Here is a 22,793-nt window from a genome sequence, read left to right as displayed (position 1 = left end):
ACCCGAAAATTAAAAAAAAAAATCAAGACGGAGGCACTTCTGCTCAAAGTCCTGACATCAGAACATGCTGACACCAGAAAACAGCATCAGTTGGGCATGGTGGTCCATACCTTAAGTGGCAGAGGCGGGCAGATCTCTGTGAGTTCAAGGTCAGTCTGGTCAACATAGTAAACTCCAGGACAGTCAGAGCTACATAAAGGGAGACCCTATCTCAAAGAAAGAAAGAAAGAAGGTAGGGAAGGAGGGAGGGAGGGAGGGAGGAAGGGAGGGAGGAAGAGAGAGAGAGAGAGAGAGAGAGAGAGAGAGAGAGAGAGAGAGAGAGAGAGAGAGAGAGAGAGAGAGAGAGAGAGAGAGACCCAGAAGCTAGCACCTGGGAACCAGGGGTCTGCAGCAGCAGAAGCAGCGACCAGAGCCTGCAAAGACAAACTTCAGGCAGCTCAGCAGACTCTGGTCTCCAATGTACCTCAATGCACATGATCCACTAGTGACAAGGGACCCTTTCTAATGAATGGATTTCCCACCAGGATCCGTCCGTGCCTTTGCCTGGCTATGACCTCGGTGACTGTTGAGTGTTAGGCATCCTGGTTAGCCTGGCCATGAATAACTGAGGGTGTGAGCAGCTAGCCTTTCCCCAGCAGTGGACAGGGCAGCCTGCTGTACAGCGGACTTGCAACCTGCGTATGCCAACTCTGCCCACTGTGAGTGCACACCTGGACACCCACGGCACCAATTTAGAGAAAGACTGTTAGATTCATCTGCTGCAAGTTATTTTCACTTTCCCTAAAGTGGACAATAACCCATACATTCAAAAACGACAGCAGACTGCCTCCCTGTGACATGTAACCTGGGTCCAATTCCTAGCGCCCATGTGGCAACTCACAACCATCTGTGGCTCCAGTCCCAAGGGGTCCAAGGCTCCCTTCTACTCTCTGAGAGTATGGGGCGCACACATGCTACAAAACATGCAGGCAAACACCCATACACATAAAATAATACCCTTTTGTTTGTTTTTTGAAACAGGGTTTCTCTGAGCCCTGGCTGTCCTCAAACTCACAGAGATCTGCCTGCCTCTGCCCCCCGGGAGCTAGCACTAAAGGTGTGCCCCACCACTGTCCACCAATACTTTTTCTTTCTATTTCAAATAAAAAAAGATGCCTTCTGCTTGAGGTCACGTGGTTCGCAGTAAATGTCCTGAGGCGCCAGGATGCCAGACTCCCACCACTGCACTCCTGCCTACAGCTGTAAGGAAGCCCTTGCCAAATCTGAGGATTCAGCAGAGCGTGGCAGGACCCACCTAGAGTGTGGGGGCGTTTTTAAGCAACCAGCTGAACAGGGGCTGTGCCAAAGGACAAAGGCTCTGTCCGGGAGAGCGGTAACCTCATCACTGAGCCTTTGACAAGCCAGAACAGCTTCCTGGAGCCTGCCAATGGAGACAATTCCTACAGGAGAGGGAGAGGGTCGCACAGGCAGAACCTCAGAACAGGGGTCCAAGCCCCAGGGAAAGCCCCACCACGCCACTGCTGCCCCTCTCAAGAGCTCCATGGAAAACTAGAGGCACTCAGGATACACTACAGAAAGGACTTCCCCGACACTAAAGGAACTGCAATCTGAAGAACAGCTTGTCCTTCCCTGGGGATTTTAGAAAACAGAACAGAGGCTGGGAAATATTTGCAGGGTAGAGAACTGTTTCTTGGCTTCGGATGTCCATTTTCTACCTCAGTCTCTTCCAGGCCTCACCAGCTGCCTGGATTTCCTCTACAGTGGATGCACTATCCTGAAACGGGTCAGCCCAGGACACAGAGGCCAGGATGTTGGGAGTTTCCAGGAAGGCCAGGCAGCTCCCAGGCCCGGAGTCATTGGTCACACATTGAACTACCAAACTGAGGACTCACAGCTTGTGATCTGTCAGGTCCTCCACAGTCAGGATCACTATTTAGGTGGATCCTTCCTCCCTTGATGCAGATAAAAAGAAAGGCCTAAACCTGTTTGGTAGCTCAGGCCTATAATCCAGCACTCAAAGGGCTAGATTAGGCTATAGCTACATAGCAAGACCAAAAAGTGCTGACAGTTTGAATGCAGGTATTTCGCGTGACACAAGGGTATGGACCTGGGCTGACACAGGCTTGTGAGAAATGCCTGAGAAGCTATAGGAGAAAGTTTAGGCCCAGGCCACCCAGAGGGATGTCAGATGCCTAACATCCAACCTCCTAGGAAGGCCTAAAACAGCACATGACTATTAGAAGGTCCTTCAGAAAGGAGACATCAAGAAAGAGAAGAAAAATTGAGACTGTAGAAAACCAGAAGGGTCCTACCACGTCTCAGATTCCTGTAAAAAGAGCCATCACAGACATTAGTTAAAACATGAGAAAAGCCAGGGATGGTAACACACGCCTATGATCACTATGCTCACAAAGTAGAGGAAGGTAAGAGTTCAAGGACAATCTGGTGTGTGTGTGTGTGTAGCTGTAACAAAGTAAGTTTGAAGCCAGCCTGAGCTATAAGGAGACCCTGTTTCAAAATGTGCATATACAAGCTGGCACGGTGATGTATGTCTGTAATATCATGACTGGAGGCAGAGGCAGGAAGATCATGAGTTTGTGACCAGCCCAGTTTACACAATGAGATCAGATTCTCTCTCCATGTAAAAGATGGGAGACTTCATGTCACTAAATATGGGCCCAGAACCAGAAGGAGCTTGGACTCAATCTCCAACCTGCTGTGCAATCGTGGACCAGTGGCCTGGACCAGGTTCCACATCTGTAAAATGGGAAATCAACGGTGGCGCCAGTGCTAAAGCGGGGGTGCTGTGTCGCACACCACGTGAGGACAACTGTGCAAGTGCTTTGTCAACGCCAATGCGCTGAACCAATGCCAAGCCCCGCTCCCGCCGTTTCCTGGCTCTGCTAGGGTCAGGCCCCTAATCCAGGGAACAATTACCATGGCAACACTGCAATGACATCAACTGGTTCCCAGACTTAGGAACTGCCTTTCCTCCTCGCTGGAAGGATCATCCATTTTACCCTAACGTGGGAGGCAGAGGAGGTAGGACAGGAGGAGGCAGGGAAGCCTGGGTGCCACACAGTGTGCCTATAAGTCCCAAGTCAAGCCAGGTCCCCTCTTTTTCATTTATTTTCGTTTTATGCCATGGGTATCATGTCTCCAGGAACTGGAGTTACAGACGGTTGTGAGCTGCCATGTGGGCGCTGAGAATTGAACACAGATCCTCTGGAAAAGCAGCCAGTGCTCTTAACTGCCGAGCCATCTCCCCAGCCCACCAGGTCTCCTCGTGAGGATGGGGCCCAGGAAAGAAAACCGGCTAGGTAGTTCTCTAAAGGTCCCCTCATCCGGAGTCTATGACCCTATCTAAGCATCTTTGGCTTTAACCGAATAGAGGTGAGGAAAGTTCCAAGAGCTTTTTACTGCTAGCAGGAGTAGCCACTAGGCCTTCACTGAGACCGTCCCTTCACCCATGCAAAAGTAGTTGCATTTTTCTGGATGACTCACCAGCTATGACAGGATAGCGGTGGGGACAGAGCCTGCCAGGTCACTCAACCCAGTTGTCAGTTTGGCTACAATAGAGCCTGAACTTTGGCCAGATGACTCCATCCCCGCTCTATGCTGCCAGGACCTCCCTCTCTGGAAATTCCCACAACAGCACAGGGCATGACACCCAGACAGCTGGTATCCATGAAGATCTACCTTTCTTAGGTAGGTTTAGCTACCCTCTCATTTATCCCAGTTGAAAACTAGTACATACCAATGTTTGCTGGATAAATAAGAAATGAATTGAATACAGATACATCATCTGTCACGGTTCAGCATATGAAGCAGGCCTGGTAGCACACTGTAATCCTAGTAAGGTTTGGGCAGGATTGAAAGTTTGTAGGCCAACCTGTGTTACATAGCAAGACACTGTCTATCTCTCAAAAAAAAAAGGGGGGGGGGGGAGTTATCTCAGGCAGAGGCAAGTAGCTCTCTGTGAGTTACAAGGAGTCTTGGGCAAGTCCTAGGACAGCGGGGGTATGTTGTGAGACTATCTCAAAAAACAGAAACAAACACTCCGCCAGCCATTCCTACTTATTGTAATGCAATGACCTCATTTTGGTGTTGGGCCCACACTATGTAACCCATTCCCTTCTGACTGGATTTTACATCAGACCCACAAATGTGAAGACAGCTGCTGAAAGATTGGATCTGGGAGTGGGGGGGGGGGGGTCACAGTCATTCCATCCATTTCCTCTCCCTTCACAGAGAACAGCAAAAGGAAACACTTATCAAGCCCTGGCACCACGCCAACAATGGCAAACACCTAACACATACTAACATCCCCACAGCCAAGCCCGGGGGGAGATGATCCCCACTTTACACACGGAGGCCCAGTGGCAGAGTGGTTAAGTAACTAGTCCCAAGCCACAGCTAGTGGTAGTAATCCAAGATTCAACCTTAGGCTGCTGGCTCTGGTAAAAATGAGGTAAGGTCTCAGTATATCGCCTAGGCTGGCCAGTCCTGAGTGTGAGCACCAGGTCTGTCTCAGAGTATTAACAGAGCATTTTTAAAAGACATGTGCATGTATGCATGTTCAAGTGTGTGCATGCGTGCGTGCGTGCGTGTGTGCATGCGTGCGTGCGCCAAGCACAACTTCAGATGCTTCCTCAGGGATACATCCTCCTCCTTAGAGACGGGGCTTTTCATAGGCCTGAAGCTCACCAATCAGGGCATAGCTCTTCTGGTCTGGTCTGTGCCTCCCCACTGGAACTACTCTGGCATTTTTCTCCTGAGGGGACAAGAACTTACCACTGGCACTTTTTTGTTCAGGGCTACAGATAGGTGCTACCATACTGTGACACTCTTCAGTGTGTGCTGCTGGTCTCAGGATCCAAGACAGGAGGAAGAACCCTTCCCTCGCCTCAAGGGCATTTCCTGAAACACTCTATGAAGGTGACAAGGAAGAAAAAACAGACACTCCCAGCACTTCAGCCTGGGAGAGGGCCTGGACTACTGTCACAGCTCTCCTCAGCCCCATCCCAAAGCTGCTGCCTCCATTTGGTGGGGTGCAAGTGAGAAGAGGGGTCTGGGGGCAGCTGCCGGCTTTGACAACACCACCCAGAGTGCCGTTTCTGGGCAGTTCTGCAGTTGGGAACCAATATAGCAGTGGGAAAACAAAGCCGAAATTGCCCAGGCGACTTCCCAAAGGAAAAAGAACCCATGCATGAAGCCAGGCTAGGAAGGAGCCAGCCCTGGAAGGAGCCCATGACACCCTGCTGGGGTGGGGCACAAAAGGGGCTGAGGCTCCCACTTTTCTGCCAGCCACACAAAGCTCTAACCAGCCCTTCCCCCACAGCAGCCACAGACCTATGACCAGGCCAGCCATGCAGGCCTGTCCTTCCAAGCCTCACACCAGGCCCTGCCCCCAGCTTCTAAGCAAATGGGTCTCTGTCGTCCCCATTTCACTCCTTACAGAGGAGGAAAAAAAAAAACTACGAAGTGGGGGGAAGCCTCAGACCGCACAGATGGTAGGACGTGGGAGACACTGCAAAGGGGAGCAGGCTCTTTCCGCATCATCCCCCAGGTCCCCAGGTCCAGGAATGGAGCTGTGTCCCCAGTGCAGAAGGTCAACCCCCACCCTGTTGTCTGGCACGGATCCTCCAGCCTGGTAGCACCCCAAAGCTCTACGTGGCTCCCACCTACTCAGCAGCCCAGCAGAGCAAGCCTCCAGAGCACATAACCACTAATCCCAACCCTTAGGAGGCTCAGTCTGAAAGATTAACGGGGTTTGAGGCCAGCCTAGGTTAACTGTCTGTAAGCTGGTGTAGAACAGTTTGGGGCGTACACTCTGAGGCCCAACCAGCTGAGCTCGAAGTCTGCCTGCCTTGGAGCCCTGGGCAAGTGGTGTTGAGAGACTAGGAGTGAGATTCCCCAGTAGGCAGACAGAGGCGTGGCTAGATATTAAAGATGTATCATATCAGCTCGGCCTCCCCGAAGCTCAGGGACCCCCTCCTGCATAATTGGAAGAATCCCTTCTTAGGAGCAGCAGCTCACATCTAAAATCTCAGCACCCAGGAGGCTGAGGCAGGAGAATTCCAGTCTGAACTACATAGGGAATTCCAGACCAGTCAAGGATAGTTAGACCCTGGCTCGAAGAAAAAACAAAACAAAACCCAACAACAACCGGAGAGGGAGACCCCCAAGAGGGGCCCTTCCCTTTTTGACAACATGGCTGTGAAGACTGATGGACACAGACAGACATATGTGCAGGGCCTGTCCCTAACTAAGAACTTAAAAGAATGATGACTGTTCCTACTTACCCCACCTACTGGAGCCCCCGCTAGTCTAGGAACCTGAAATCTGTGTGTGGGGAGCAGAACAGCCCTCCCAACAGCAACCCCAGGCCTCATGTGCTCATGAACAAAGGGCAGCGCCGGCTGGTTCCTGATATCAGCCCCACCCCATAGGGGTCAGATTCCAGAAGCAAAAGGAGCTGAGGGTGAGTTCTCATGGGCTGGAAAGGGCAAGGGTATTGAATTTCTTCTTTGAGTGGGATATAGAAAGGAAAAAAGCTGGCCTCTGCCGGCTCTCCTTGCCTGGCCTGCTGGAGGCAGCAGGAGTCTAAGCTCTGCCGCTTCTCCTGGGAAGGCTAAAGGACAAGCAGCTGCCTGCACTGTGGAACACACTGGAAGGCTACACATGCGCAAGGCACCACACTTGTGCGAGTGAGTATAAAGGCCAGAGCTCAGATCCTACAACCTGGTTCAACGTGGCCTGGAACTCTAAGACACTTTCCACGCAGGGACAGGAAGGAGCTATTTTCCGGCTACCCCTGGAGTTGCATCAAGGACAAGAAAGGAGAAGTTAACTACATCACTTGTTAGGTTTCACAAGTTCTCAGCAGCAGTCGGGACTATTTTGTGTAGGGTGTTTGTTTTATTTTCCTTTTTTAGGTTTTTCAAAACAGTGTATCTCTGTAGCTCTGTAGCCTTGAACTCACAGAGATAGATCCACCTGTCTCTGTCTCCTGAATGCTGGGACTAAAGGCGTGTGCCGCTGCTGCCGCTGCCACCACCACTACTGGAGTATTTTGTGTTTCTTAAGACGGTAAAGACTGTTCCCTTCAGGTAGTAGATAGACAGACAGACAGACAGATAACGGTAAAGTTGCTAGGCGTGGAGCACCCTGGGAGATAGAGACAGGAGGATGAGTTCAATGTCATTCTTTTTTTATTCCTAAGATTTTTTTAAATTTATTTATTTTTATGTACATTGGTGTTTTGCCATGGGTGTCAGGTCCCCTGGAACTGGAGTTACAGACAGCTGTGAGCTGCCATGTGGGTTCTGGGAATTGAACCCTGGGTCCATCTGGAAGAGCAGTCAGTGGTCTTAACCACTGAGCCATCTCTCCAGCCCCCTCCTAAGATATTTTTGTTAGTTTTTGCTTTTTTTTTTCAAGATAGAGTTTCTCTGTGTAACCCTGGCTGTCCTGGAACTCACCGAGATCCACCTGCCTCTGCGACTAAAGGAGTGTGCCACCACTGCCTGGCTAAGAATTTTTTTTTTAAACACTCAATTACATGTAGGTGTATGTGTCCCCGGGTGGCTTTATGCAGGTGAATGCAGATGCCTGTGGAGGCCAGAGGCTTCAGATCCCGAGAGCCGGAATTATAAAGGTTGTAATGATGTAGATTCTGAGCTGTCTTTCCAGTCCCCAGGGCAATTTTTTTTAGAAGGGCTACGTGACATTATCATCTCAAAACAACAACAACCAGAACAAACAACAACAAAACCACCCGAAACAGTCCAGCAAGGACGCCTCACTTCTCATGGATGAGGAGTCCTTGAGGCACCACCTTGGGCACCGTGCCAACCCGGTAAATTCCCCTACTTGTATTCTCTCATTTAATCTTTTAATCCGTGCTGAGCCAGGCCAGGCTGGTTCAAGGCAGAGCTCGTTAATAAGGTCTCAGGGCTCCAGACCACCTAGCTCATTGTAGCTCAGTATCCCTGAAGGACAGTTTTCTGAGCCAGGGCAGACAATGTCGCCTCCTCTACTGTAGGAGCCTGTGTCACCCAGGAGAGTCAGGCTAAAGAGACGGGAGCATGGCGGAGCACGGGCCCCTATCCACGGGGAGCAAAAGGTTTCAGGACATAGTTACAGAGGGCAGGCTGTGAGACACAGACTGGCAAGCCTATGGTTGGCTTCTAGTCCTTCTGTGCCAGGTGGGAATGGAGTGGCAGGCAGGGGACAGCTTCCTGGAGAAGGCAGGCTCTCAGAGCCCCAGCAGAGGCAAACAGATGCCCACACCTCTCCAACCAACTTCAGGTAGGAAGGCAGTATCTCCCCCACCCCCCCACCAGGTCAGGAAGTGTGAGGTAACTGAGGAAAGGTGGGGGTGGGGAGACAGGCAGCCTGGGATTTCAGCATCTCAAGCCTCAGAGACCGCAGATGCCCTTGCCCAATCCACTACACGGGCCTTCCCCTTCCACCAGCCACAGAGTGCCCGCCCCTCACCTGACTCTGCAGCTCACTCTGTTGCTTGAGGCGGAGGTTTTCCGGAGTGTCAGCAACCATGGTGAAGGACTGCTTGGGGTAGTGTCTGCCGGACAGAAAGAAGATCAGGCATCATTCTGGGGAAGGGTGAATCAGGCATCACTCTGGGGAAGGGTGGGGAACCCTGGGCCTCTCTACCACTGGACAGTCCCTGCCCACTTGTCAGTGCTGAAGGGACTCAGGAACTCCCCCAGGCACAGCCTAGGACAGCTGAGGAGTCAAGACACAGCAGGCCTGAGTGACTGTCTGGCAGACAGAACTGTCCAGGGCCACAGGAAGGCTTCTGAGGGTTTCTGATTACTCTTGTTTCAGGTAATCTAAGCCTTGGAGTCTCCCCATAGAGGATCCCAGGATCAGGCCCCCCAGGAGGACCTAGTCAGCTGTGCAGATGGGCACAAAATCAGAACTGAGACTAGCAAGCACACAGAAGCTTGAAGGACCCAAGGCTGAAGGAAAGATAAATACCAGATACCCAGAAGGTTCCCTGTCAAGAGTCATAAACAGGTATGCTAAGAGAATATGTGAGTCAGGAGCTGGTGGCGCACGCCTTTAATCCCAGAACTCAGGAGGCAGAGGCAGGCCGATCTCTGTGAGTTCGAGGCCAGCCTGGTCTACAAGAGTTAGTTCCAGGACAGCCTCCAAAGCCACAGAGAAACCCTGTTTCGAAGAAAGAAAAAAAGGAAAGAAAACCAGAAAAGAGAGAGAGAGAGAGAGAGAGAGAGAGAGAGAGAGAGAGAGAGAGAGAGAGAGAGAGAGAGAGAGAGAGAGAAATATGTGTCCAACAAAGTGTTTCAAGGGGCTGACAAGGTCCAAGTACATGGTAGGTGGGCTATCTGCTTGTGGCTAGTCACCTTCCGGTGACAGGTAACAGCAGTTAGTGTTGTCCTGTGACTTAGTTTATCAAGCTTGTTACCTTTTGCAGTGTTGCTACTGTCTTCCTTTGACAGAGCAGAGGTTAGAGAGGTTGGACAGTATAGTCTAAACACACAGAATCAAGTCAGAATTCTGACCCCTAGGAAACCGCTGCCTTAGGTGGTCCAGAACCTTGCCTGTAAGGACTTGCAGGATAATGTCCTTATTGACAGAGGTAAGCAGTGTGCTGGTACTAGCATGTCACTCGGCAGTCGCTGAGTTCATGTATTCAACACGTCGCCACTCTCTTCCCCACGAGGGGAGAAAACAGTTGCTTTTTGATCACTTGTCTATTGATTTATTCAAGCTTCCAGAACAGCGGTTGAAGCACAGCAGATACTTGAATAAACAAACACCACACTAGGTGTTGAAGTTGGGCTAAAACAGGAGAACTCTTCCACAGCCTCCTCGTGTCACGTGTCGCCTCAGGTAAACCAGCCATGGTCTGGGTCTAGTGCTGGAATGTGAAATAGGTAGTGTTCACATGAACCTCACCCATCTCAGGGACAGTGAATGACTTCTCCAAGCAAGAACTGTATTGAAAAGTCTGACTTGGCTGTGTTTAGCTCTGGGTGACTGCACCCATCACCGCTGTGACCAGTGCAGACTCCCTGACTCACAGGCAGCCAAACACCAAGAAAGAAAGACAGATGGCCCATTAGGCCTTTTTCTAGGTCTGACCCACCCCGGCTGGTCAGCATGTTCACAGCAGGTGGTGAACTGCCTCGTGCTTGTATGCTTTGGTCAAAGCCAGCATATCCTCCAGTAGCTGTACCAACATATGATGGCCCTCTGAGCTACCTTGGGTAGAGAGGACAGACAACCAAAGATGTGACTAGAAGGGACAGAGTGACAGGCTCTGTTTTCAGGTGACCATCTTCACCCCCTTGCTGATGTCACTGTCTTAGCCCTAGGAGATGCCTATGTGGGTCCTGGCCATCCCAGTTGCCACATAAAGAGCTCCCCTGGCAAAAGCGGTGAGCTAGGTGGGCAAAGCAAACACAGGCGCCTGCAGCTGGCAGCAGGGATGGCTTGGATGAAGGCAGGCAAAGGCAAGGTCCCACCCCCAGGTCTGGCCCAGTGCCCTGCAGCCAGGCCACCCACAGCTCAGGAGCCCATCCAACAATTCCTGCTCCTGTTCGGGACTGGGGAGGATCAAGCAGGACTCTGCTCCTAGAGACAAGAAATGAACAGAAGGAATGAAGTGAGATGTCTAGGAGAACTGGCTGGTCGTCCTGAGACGCGGGGAGATAGGCGTCAGAAAGGGCACTCCACACAAACTGGGCCCACTCTGAATGGAAGTGGGACACAAACCAGGGTGAGCCGGGCATCCGTCAGTACACATGCACACAGCAGAAGTAGGGGGCACAGGGTCCAGGCAGCTGTGGCCAGGTGTGGAGGGTCAAGTGTGATAACCGGCTAGCAGTATGTTAGACAGGGTGGAGGCAGCCTGGAGAGCAGAAGGCAGGGACTGAACAAGCACACAGCCACAGAAGCATCCACAAACCCCGGGGATTGTTCTCATTTGGCCGTGTGTACAGACTTAAAGCACAAAGCCACCTCCATTGGCCCAGAGATAGCCAGACACGTGCAGACAGCCACACCCTCTCTCTAGTTCTGCAGCTCCTGTAGTATACACACAGCATCTGCCTGCACGTGACTAACATATAGGCGTGTCCTCCAAATTGGCAAGCATTTCTCAACACGGAGCTGGCAGCTGTGAACCCTCCACATTCACATACCCCCTCGACCCACCCTATATCCCATCAGAAGATCCCAGGAGCCCCTCCAGCATGTACCAAATGCCAACTTCAGGCGGGACTGGGGGACTTCATCATCTCTCTGTAGCCATCAAGATCTTCTCCACCCCCTAGAGAAGGGATACTAATAGGGGAGGGAGCCTAGATGTGGACTCCAGAGGGCTAGGGATGGGGAAGGAATTTACTCCTGTATCAGTTCTAGTAGATTAAGCAGCTCCAGACACTATGGAGGGCTGCTACACCCAACCTCAGGCAGAGGAAGGTCTCCACAAGGACTGCATTCCTCCTGATGGGTCAGCCCAGTCCCCTCCCCACAGCCCCCAACCCTGGGTGAGACAACCCTGCCTTTCCCTTCTCCTGCTAGCTGATGTGCTTCAGGTTCCCATGGCAACCTCATCCTCAGCTCCAGGCAGGAGAGCAGAGAAAGGGAGAGAGGAAGGAGGGAGAGGTCTATGGGTATGGGGGCAGGGGAAGACAGACTGCAGGAGCACCCTTAACCAAGACGATGCCCAAGGGGCCTGGGCTGGTTTCCTGTAGACAGCTGTGCTCAGGTTTGTTTCTAGAAGGCAGGACACCAGAGTCCCAGTGCCACACCCCTCCCCCAACACAGTGGTCCCTGAAGAGGACTCCGAGCGATCATCCAGAAACCATCTGCTTTTCTCCTCCCTCTTAGACCCCAGGTTGAAGCCACCTTTCACCTTCAGACTCAGGGGGCGGGGTGGGGGTGGGGCAGAAGCACACCAGTATGGACTCTGAAACAGCTAAGACCACAAGACCACCCACCCCAGCCAGATCTTGGGGTTACCACAGAAACAAAATGAGAGATGGTATAAAGGTACAGAGGTAGAGGTGAGGTCACAGAGTATGACTGCTCTTTGTCCCTTCCCGGACTAGCCGCTAACTAATCTTCTCAGTGCCTTCGATAGACGTCTCTCCACAGACTTGTCTTTGCCTGTGATATCTCCAGCAGGGAGCAGGGGGGTGAGGGCGGAGGCCTAGACAGTCAACAGGACAGGAGGCTGGGTGGGGAGGGACAAGGAAGCTACCTGGCATCTAGGAAGGTGACAACAGGAAAAGCCTGTGGTAGCCAGAAGGTAGGCAGGGAGCTAGGCAGCTGCTGCGGGGAGGGAGACAACACAGACACCACAGACTCACAGCTCACAACTCCTTCAGACTGTCAAGTGCCTCTCCCCGAATACCCGGCAAGGCTGGAAAAGGCGGGCATCCCCTGGATACCGAGAAACTGAGGCTTGGAGTCAAGGATAGAGACTTTGATTAGCATATTGTCCTCTGCCCCACATCTGCCTGGCCAGCTGAGGGCATGAAGACCTGTTAGGGCAGATGGCCCTAGTCCAGCTGCAGCTCCCAGAGTTCTGTGAAAAGCACAATTGGCAGGTGACGGCCAAAGTGTCTCATCCTTCAAGCCCATTTCCCTGCCTGGCCTCTGAAACCCCTGAGAGGACAATGACCTAAGGCATCAGGAGATGTGGCCTCCATCTCAGGCAATGAGCTACACACCTGAGGACCCAAGCCACACTGTTTCATGGCAGGAAGACACTGTGAGGCCAATCCTAGATGGCAGGGAGTTAGGGGACCATGTGAGCAGGGGACCATGTGAGCAGGGCTTGTATCCAGAGGCTGAAAAAGGGCGGACCAGACTCTGAAAGCCCAGCTCCCCATTTTTGCAAGGAACATCATTCCTTCCAGACTGGGACCTCTATAAGAAAAACAAAGCTCTGTGTTCAAAGCGGAGTAAAAATACATCAGCAAAATGCAGGGAACTTTTGGTTTTTAGCAAAACGAAGGAGAGAAAAAAAGCCCTAACATTTGGCCTCCTGTTAGAGCTAGAGCACTGGATCCCCAAAGCCCCAGCTGGGAACACTGCCCATAAGCAGGCAGAGAGAGAGAGAGAGAAGGGAGAGGGAGAGGGAGAGGGAGGGAGGGAGGGAGGGAGGGAGGGAGGGAGGGAGGGAGGGAGGGAGGGAGGGAGGGAGGGAGGGAGGGAGGAACCAGGGCAGACTCCATTAGTCCTGATTCTTACCAGCCCCCTCCAGGCCTCCAGGACTAAAGTATTAGGGATAGGAAGAAAACAAGGAGGCATTGTTTGACCAGAGGGTCAAAAATGAGCAACCTAAAAGATTAGGGGTAGACTGGAGAAAGAACTTAACCAGCCTTTAGGCTTTGTAGGCAAAAATGAAAAGCTGCATCCTTTAAATTCTTTTGTTTTGTTTCCATTCACTAACAACTTTAAATAATGTCCACTTTCCCCCTGTGTTGGCAATATTTTGAAAAATTTTGCCCAGCTAAGTAAGGCAGGAAAATATTAGGCCTCAAATTCCTTATCAATACAAATGGGACTTTGGGAGAGAAAGTGACCCCAAGCTCCTTGGGGCCCTGACATATCTACATGTAGGCTATGGGGGTGAAGGAGGCAGGTGAGGTACTTGATGGCTGCATTTGACACTCTGGCTTCCAGTTTTTGCTGGCCTCCTTCACCCCAAATGTACCACACCACACTGTACCACACCACACCACACCACACCACACCACACCACACACACACACACACACACACACACACACACACACACACACACACCAGTTGCTCCCAGCTCCTTAACACATTTGATTCAATTTTCCCAGTAAGAAGCAGAGAATGTGGGGGAAGTAGGCAAATGCCCCCACCCCAGGACTGTGGCAAGGCCAACCAGATACATACATAGCAAGACCTATCTCAAAACAAACCAACCTGTAGCTAGAGGTAGCTGGGGTATAGAATCCGGCCTAGGTAGCATGCATACATTGGTCATGAATAAACCAGGCACGCTGGTGCACACCTGTCATGTCAGCACTTGGAGATGGAGGCGGGAGGATCAGAAGTCCAAGGTCAGGCAAAGAAGCAAGATAGCTCAGCTCTATAAGCCTGACATGTGAGTTCAAACTTCCGGAACCCACAGTGGAAAGAGAGAACCCACTCGTGAAAGCCACCCATCGACCTCTACATGAATGCATTGGTATGTGATCGCCAGCCCACATACACACCTCTCTCCCCTTCACACATATGCAAACTTTCTTAAATTCAAGGTCATCCTTGGCTTAAGGCCAGCCTGGGCTACCTGAGATTGTTTCACAAACACTGGGAATGGGATCAGGTTGCTAGAATAGACTGACTGGACCCGACTCCCAGTTTAGTCCCCAGCAGGAAGGATATCTCCAGTCTTCTCAACTCAGCCTCACAGGAAAACTGAATCAGGAACCCAGATGTCTGCTGTCACTCTGATGTGAAAAGTTCTACTGAGGTCTCTCTTCCTTCCCCAGAAGGTTCCTCTAGCCTACAGCAGGCCTCCTGTCTGCAGGTTTCCAAGTCCCCATCATCACCCCAACTCCAGCCCTGACCTCCACTCTGTTTGCATGGACCCAGAGAAACAGGTTTGCAGGATTCTGATGATGATGACCCAATTTACAAAACAAATAATCCAGGGCATAAATATTTCTCCAGCTAACAAAGCAGACGAGCTTGGGCTGCTGCTGCACAGGCAGGCGTGCCCCCCCCACCCCCCAGTGAAGAGCTGACCATAATGAATCCGCAGGAATCTCAGTGGGAGCCCAGTGGATGCCCAGGGGAGGGTATAAGGCCACTCCAGGACAGTGTGTAATTGCATGCCTGTAGCTCACCGCACCAGGCAGGCTGGCTTCCAGAGCTAGCCTATATTCATGCCCCTGCCTCCTCCTCAAACACGCCATTTCGAGGGGGAGAAACAGAAGCCCTTTTCACTGTTCAGTCACTTTCTAGAACTTTGCAAAGACAGAAGGGACACTCGGCCTTCTTCCCTCATTTCTTCATCCACAAGAGCCTAAGCTGCGCCCAAGATCAGACACTAGCCAGGAAAAGCCAGCACACAGAAATTCCCTGAACACCAGACTCACCCCACACTCCCTGGGTGGCCTAGAGCCCTGGAAAAGTGCCAGGAGATGTCACCTGGCCCTATGTGTCTCACCCTAGTTGGGTTTAGCCCAGTGGAGGGGAACAGCACCCTGAAGGTCTAGCCTGTGGTCCACAAGTACAACCAGGACTGGAAGGAGCCTAGAGTGCAGGAGGGAACCACTCCCCAGAAGCCCCATGAACCTGAATGTCACTGAAAAATAGGCTCAGAGACAGCTGGAAATGGGAGAGAATAAAGTGGCCATTTGACACAGGGCCTAACACACAGCAGGAATTCTTGTCTAGGGCAGGGGAAAACCAAGCAGGTGCAGAGACCACCTATCCGAGTTTGGCTAGGGACAAGGCTCAGCAGACAACTCTCCAGACACAAAGCCAGCAGGGAGCAGCAGCCAAGAGGCTGATGCAGCTGGAATGAAATGAAGCGCAGCTGAGACACACACACACACACACACACACACACACACACACACACACACACACGTATGCCAACACACACAACCCAGTGCAGGTCCTTCCCAGCAAACACCCACTGGGCCAGAGGTCAAAAGTAACCCATATAGAGCTGAAGTTAGGGGCAACATCAACCTGCTCCCCTAGCCGAATGTCAGGAAAGGGATAGAACTGGCGACTCCCCAAGCAGGGAAGATTTCATCACCTGCTTCTCCCAGAACCCCAAAGACTTCAGGCTCTCCCCTCTCCCATTTGCTGCCTGTCTTCCCCCAAAAAGACTAAACCAAAACTCTGGCACCGGGGTTAAGGGCATTCTGATAAAAAACATTTTCTCTCTGAATTCCAGCACTCACTGGGTAGCAGGTAAGCTGGCCAGAGAAGAAGAAAGTTATCATCACCCTGGTCTCCCTGGTGCTCTGCCAGACTTCTGCCAGGAAGTGGAGGCCCACCCAGAAGATGCCCCAAAGGAGGCTAGCAGGCCAGCCTGAAGCAGTCTAGGACCCAAAGGGTTAAGTGCCCCGGTTTTTCTGAACCCCACCCCACTCCCCAAAGGAGGGAGGAAGTGGCAGAGAATCAGGGTTTGTGTGAGCCCTTAAGAATTCAAAGAATGTCCCATTTCCCTTGGGGCTGGGAGGGCTGGGGGGCTGGGTAGGCCAAGGAGCCATAGAAAGAAGGGGCCAAAAAAGCTGTGGGCCTTCCTCTACTCAAAGCCACCATGGGCTGGCCCTCTAGAAGGAACATGGTCATGCTGCCTCTTGGGCTTGAGATCTTATCAGAAATCAGGTTCCCAGCACCTGAGATAGGTTGGCATACAGTAGAGGGCTGGTAACAAGTATCTGGCGAATGTTCAAACCCCCAAGGAGTTGGGGGCCTGCCCTTAAAGAGACAAGTCTCCAGGTTCCCTTCTAGTAAACTTTGGCTAAGAAGATTTAAATTAGGAGACCAGCTGGTCATGTCGAAACATGTTTATAAATAAACCCACACATCTGGAGGAGAAGGCAAGAAGATCGGAAGTTTAAGGTTATGTATCCTTGGCTATACCAGCCAGGGATAGGAAGGAGACAAAACAAGCAAAGATACCTAGGCTTTTTTTTTTTTTTTTGAGACAGGGTTTCTCTGTATTGTTTTGGAGGCTGTCCTGGAACTTGCTAACCTGGCTTCCCTAATCCTAACCCTAAGCCCTAACTCCTAACCCTAACCTGAGGGTTTTTGAGAAACCCTGTCTCCAAAACAAAAAAAAAAAAAAAAACAAGCTTAGGTATCTGTGCTTGTTTGTCTCCTATCCCAGGCTGGCCTTGAACTCACAGAGATCCTCCTGCCTCTGCCTCCCAAATGCTGGGATTAAAGGTGTATGCCACCAATGCCTAGCTAAAGATACCTAGATTTAAGTCAGATCATAAACGTAACTGATTACTGATCCTGTCACCTACCTTTGAGGAACTTGACCACCTTGCAAACAGCCTGAGGTCAGCGGCTGCACTTGCTCTGGACCCAATGCTGAGGTTGCACTTGCTACCATGAGTCCCCTGCAGTGTCAACCCTCTCTGAAACTGCAGGACACTCACCTCCAGGGTGGTATTGCTCTAGGGTGGGAGACAATGGTCTCTCTCCCCAAGCCCTGCATCTATCTGGCCACAACACAAGATTCTGTACAAGGAACAGAACTCAAGCTAGCAACTCTCAGAACAATGGGCAGTGTCACGGGTCTCCCTGCAAGGCAGAAAAGGAGCTGCCTATGCCAGGCCACACCTTTCTCCTTCTCCATATATGAAAAGGGGGCTGAAGAGATGGCTCAGTGGCTAAGAGCACTGGCTGCTTTTCCAGAGGACCTGGGTTCAGTTTGCAGTACCCATACATAGGCTCACAACCACTTATAACTCCAGTTCCAGGGGATCTGATGCCCTTGTCTCGTCTCCATGGATACCAGGCACACAAGTGGTATTCATACATATATGTAGGTAAAACATTCATATACATAATAAAATAAATGAACAAGTCTTTGTGTGTATGAGAGAGAGAGAGAGAGAGAGAAAGAGAGAGAAAGAGAGAGAAAGAGAGAGAGAGAAAGAGAGAGAGAGAAAGAGAGAGAGAGAAAGAGAGAGAGAGAGAGAGAGGTCTCTGGAATGTTCTAGAAGGAGCAATGGAGAAAAGAACCACCAAGTGAGAGAAAGTCAAGGGGAGAATCACACTCCCAAGTCTGGATGCCATGCAGCAGGCACAGGACAGGTCTCTTTATCCCTGCTGTGCATGTGCAAGAGCGCACAACAGGGTGCAGAGGAAGTAGCCCACCGGCTACTTACTATCCAGAGGCTGTCTATGAGCCAGCCTCACATCAGCCATTCAAACCTGAGAAAGTCCCCTACTCCTTCCTCAAGCCTGCTTTCTCATCTGTAAAATGGGGACAGCAAGAGCACTCTGCTATGAAGGGACAATGTGATCACAATCTACCAAGTTGGGTGTGCTACAATGTCACCTCTGGCTAACAGAGAGGAAAAAACTTGGGAGGGAAGCCAGGTGCCCTGAAAATCCCATCCCACCCCACTATCGCCACCACCCCCCCACCACGCCCCCACTCACGCATTGCAGTAGGGCTTCTTCTCATAGCCCTTGTAGTTCTTCATGTTCAGGGTCATCTTGCAGGTCTCACAGTGAAAGCATGCTTTATGCCAGAACTGGGTGGGGTCAGAGGGAAGACATGATTAGAAAACAGAACTTCCCTAGGTATGGGCATGCAAGTTTTCCACCTAGAACGTCCCAGGTATGGGCATGCAAGTTTTCCACGTAGGTCCCATGCCCAAGGTTGTAAGAACATCTAGGGAACCTGGGTAGTGGTGTCAGCCCATGACTTTAATCCCAGCACTCAGGAGGCAGAGACAAGTGGATCTCTAAATCCCAGGCCAGCCTGTTCTAGAGTGAGTTCCAGGATAGCCAGAGATACACAGAGAAACCCTGAAACAATGTCTTTTTTTTTCTTTTTTTCTTTCTTTCTTTCTTTCTTTTTTTTTTTTTTTTTTTTTTTTTTGGTTTTTCTAGGCAGGGTTTCTCTGTCACTTTAGAGGCTATCCTGGAACTAGCTCTTGTAGACCAGGTTGGTCTCAAACTCACAGAGATCCTCCTGCCTCTGCCTCTAAAGGTGTGAGCCACCCGGTCTGGCTGAGAAACCCTGTCTTAAAAAAACAAAAAAATAAAAACCCCACCACCTGGTGAACAGGGGCATTTCAGGTCACAGGCTCTGGCAACCAATGACACTCCCTTCCCCTCCTCATGTCCCTCCAGGCAATTATTCAGCTGACTGGACAGAGAGTAGATCAGATCTAAGAGCATAAAGGGGGGGAAAACCCAGTCATGAAGAAGGTAGCAGCCCCCAGAAAGGCCGCCTCCACTTCCCCAGACCATTCCAGCCCAGAATTGGATGGGCCTCATTGATTATGCAAAGCGGCACTCCGTTGCTAAGCAGCACATTAGGAAGGAGCAGGTCCTCTGCCACCAAGCCTGCAGAAGAGAGCCCAGCCAGTGGCACAAAGGCCCAGACTAAGGCACACCTACCTATCCTCCCTCTAGTCGGCTGACCCCTTGAGCTGCCCTCCACGATGCTCAGGCTCACTCAGCTCTCACTTCTCAAAGAACCCCATTGGAGGAGTTGGTAGGTGCCCCAGCCACACCCATAGCCTGTCCAATCCCACCTCTCCCACTTCCACCTGGATAAGGGTTGGAGACACCCAGCAGAGGCAGAAAAGAGCTTTGTTTTAAAGACCTGTAGCTAGACTCCAGGTGTGTCCCCATCACAACCCCACCCAGAGAGCTGGATGACCTTGGCCTCACCCAGTCGGCAGTGCACCTGATTCTACTTCCTGTCTACGCACTGCATACAATAACGCCTATCCTCCCGGGACTGTTAGAGATTCATGAGAAACCACCTATGCCCAGCAAAGCACCTGGCCCCTCCTGCTTCTATGCAGGTGCTGGACACTGGAGGCATTCACACAGCCCAACCTGAGCTCCAACATGGGTACACAGGACAGAGGAGCAACCCCAGGAAACCCAGGGTTCTAAAACAGAGCCATCAAGATTAACCCGGGGGAGAACCCACGTGAAGTGACTCCCTCCCAGAATCGAGGCTGACTGGGCATCTGGCTGCTTGTAGCTGCCTGTTTCAGCAGTCAACGGAGACACTCCTGACCCCCAAAGGAGGTAGCAGTGGCCAGGAGGGGCCAGGGAGACAGACCTCAGAAAGTGCCTGAGTGAACGGTGGGGCGGACTCCCAGCCATCTGTCAAAGAACTCCCCTAAAGTGATGATTTTCAGAACATGTTTCCCAAACTAAGAGCTACAGACACACTTGGGGGAGGGGCCAGATGAAAGGAAGTTCAGTTGCTGGGACTCCACCCCTACACCCCAGCACACTTCAACCAGACACCAGGGCTATTTCTGGGGGCAATCGCCCTCTAATGGGACATTTTTCCTATCAAGAAAACCCAAAGGGGGAAAAAAATCTAACAGGGAATGTTAGCAAGGCGACTCAGGAAAGACTCTTTGGGAAGAAAGCCAGCTGTAAGTCTTGAAGCAGAGGGTAGGTCAGTCTGAGATTGGCCCCACCCCCACCTGGGCCCACCCTAAAGCCACTGCCTGCACCCCCACCCACAGTAACTTTCAGAACCCTTACTGTTGAGGGGGTGTCACATAACACCAACATAAAAATCCCAAGAAAAGTCAAATCAGGGTGGTCCTTCTCCTGTAGAGTCCCCTAACTGGGAGGCATTGGCAGATTGCCCCAACACTGTCACCAGCCAGTCTGCAGCCTCTGCCTGCATGCCCCTGCCTGGGCCCCTGCCTCCCCCACCCCCGCAGGGGCCCGCCAGGAAAAACATTCTGCAGAATCCAGACCATGACCCACTTTCACACACATAAGCAGGAATACACTGTCCTAGGGCTAGAGACCTCCAAGGTCACCTCCTAACAGATTCTGGATCAGGAAAAAGATCTCTACCAGATAGCCAGGTCCCCCACCCTAGAGCCAAGCCCTGTGGAAGAAGAGCTAGTAGGATATACAGATTAGCATCTGGATACTCCCACAGGATACTCCAGGCTGCCCCTAAGAGTTAGGTCCCATTTCCAGTTTACCCCTAGAGATCATCCGAAGGGATCCAGTGTTCTCAACTTGATACATCAGTCTGGGAAAAGGGAGAATGGTCATCTGTCCTTATGGGGGCGCTGCTCAGGAGTAACGGAAACCAAAATGGGTTGAGGATCTGCTGGGTGACTGACCAAGGGAGGTCTCCACATCTGTAAAGTAGGGTCACAACTATTATCTCCCCCAGGAACTATAGGAGAACCAGAAGGCCACTCCTTGGGAGAGGCAGGAAATGGTAACTCATTCAGTAGTGCTTGTGAACTCCAGAATGAGAGAGACTTCATCGTGTCTCTTACCAAGTATGGGAGGAAGAATGCTGCTATAAGAAAACAGTACTATCCCAAGAGGACCTGCCTTCTTCCCCTGGTCCTAGGAGTTTCATTTAGTTCACCGCAAGAGTGGCCAAGTCCAGGGCAGACTTGGGCGGGCACTCCTGGGATTTGTGACTGAGGAGCTCAAAAGGTGTCTCCAGTCACAGGCCAAGCTGCCCACGTGATGTGGCTCAGTCAGACCCCAGGCACCAGGGGACATTCACCCTTCCAGTCCTGTCTGAAATACTGTGTGGGAAAGTGACTATACAGAGAGACAAACAGGCCGGTGGGTCTAGAAGCCTCTGCAAGGATCCAATTCACTGAAGCCAGACCCTGGGGTTCCATGGCTCTAGGCAAGGAGAGGAATTTCATTCAGGTTCAAGTACCTGCAGCCTGTCACCTGCTCCCTAGGGTGACAGTGACTCAGGGCTGGAGTATGAAACTCCTCCCTTCCTGTAGCCTAGAGTTAGGCTTTGTCCCTCCTTTAGAGCCAACACTAGCACCCAGCACCACCCAGGCTCAGGCTATCAGCCTAACTCAGGGCCTCCGGTTTATAAACTCAGTGCACTTTCACAATTTCCTTCTAGTAATGTGAAGCCCGCAGAGCCACAGCCCTCGGGATCCTAGATCCAGACAGGATGAGGAAGGGTGGGACCCACTCACCTCCCCACCCCCTCAACCCCCTGACCCCCCCAGGGTTTCACTATGTAGCTCTGGCTGGCCTGAGAATATACTATGTATCCCAGACTACTGGCCTCAAACTCAGAGATCCTCCTGCCTCTGCCTCCCAAATGCTGAGATTAAAGGTGTACACCACCATGCTGCCTGAGCAGGACCCACTTTTGGAAGAGACAGTGTAAATAAAAATATGATTTTTGCAAATACACCAGCAGATGACCCAAACAGCCAGAACTTTGGGAGCTGGTGAGGTAGCTCAGTTGGTAAAGGGCTTGCCTAGCATGTACAAAGACAAAATCAAGTTCAAAACTCAGCACTGTAAGAAATGGGTGTGGCCTTTAATCCCAGCACTCGGGAGGCAGAGGCAGGCAGATCTCTGTGAGTTTGACACCAGCCTGGTCTACAGAGTGAGTTCCAGGACAGGCTCCAAAGTTACACAGGGAAACCCTGTCTCGGGAAAAAAAAAAAACAAAAAAACAAAAAACTGGGTGTGCTGGAAGAACTCATCCGTCATCCCAATACCTGGGGGGTGGAGGTAAGAGGAGGACTGGGAGTTCAAGGACAGCCCGGGACACATGAGCCCCTGTTTAAAAAAAAAAAAAACTTTGAAAGTCATAGTGACACATGACTGTAATCCCAGCACTTAGGAAGTTGAGGTAGGAGGACTTAGAGGAAAAAAAAAGATAAAACTTTAGCTAAACAGAGGGAGACAGACTGTCCATTAGCCTCCTCTTTGTGGGTAAGGTCACAGGGAATGTGGCCCAACTCAAAATGGTAAGCTTACTTAAAATATTAGAAGAATTTTTTTTTTGCAATTTGAGCAACTTTACAGTATATTTCTCTATAGAGAACTTTGTAGATGACAATGTCATGTCCCAATGTCAAAAGGTTGGACACATTTGCTGATAGGGCTCATAGTTTATAGGAGCTATCTTCCCTGAACCCCACCCGGGTTTGTGAGGCTTTGCAGGCCAATACACTTCAATAAGTAGTACCTAGTATTAATGGCTGGTCCTAAAGTGACCACAAGGTGTTCTGTTTAACAACATGGTTGTGGGAAACTAGAAC

The 22,793-nt window shown here is 51.2% G+C and overlaps 1 protein-coding gene across 1 annotated transcript in view; it reads right to left on the bottom strand.

Annotated features, from left to right (window-relative positions):
* Lasp1 (LIM and SH3 protein 1) overlaps positions 1–22,793 on the bottom strand; it is a 35,964-nt gene that overhangs the window by 10,019 nt on the left and 3,152 nt on the right. The window contains exons 2-3 of the mRNA XM_040749617.1: positions 18,184–18,278; positions 8,503–8,587 (exon numbers count right to left, since the gene is read on the bottom strand). Coding sequence (XP_040605551.1) covers positions 8,503–8,587; positions 18,184–18,278 — 180 coding nt within the window. The remainder of the gene's footprint in view (positions 1–8,502; positions 8,588–18,183; positions 18,279–22,793) is intronic.

This window comes from Mesocricetus auratus, unplaced genomic scaffold (genome assembly GCF_017639785.1).
Source record: "Mesocricetus auratus isolate SY011 unplaced genomic scaffold, BCM_Maur_2.0 Super-Scaffold_100007, whole genome shotgun sequence".
Classification (NCBI taxonomy): domain Eukaryota; kingdom Metazoa; phylum Chordata; class Mammalia; order Rodentia; family Cricetidae; genus Mesocricetus; species Mesocricetus auratus.
Note: the sequence above shows the minus strand (reverse complement) of the source record. Positions and strands in the feature narration are given on the sequence as shown.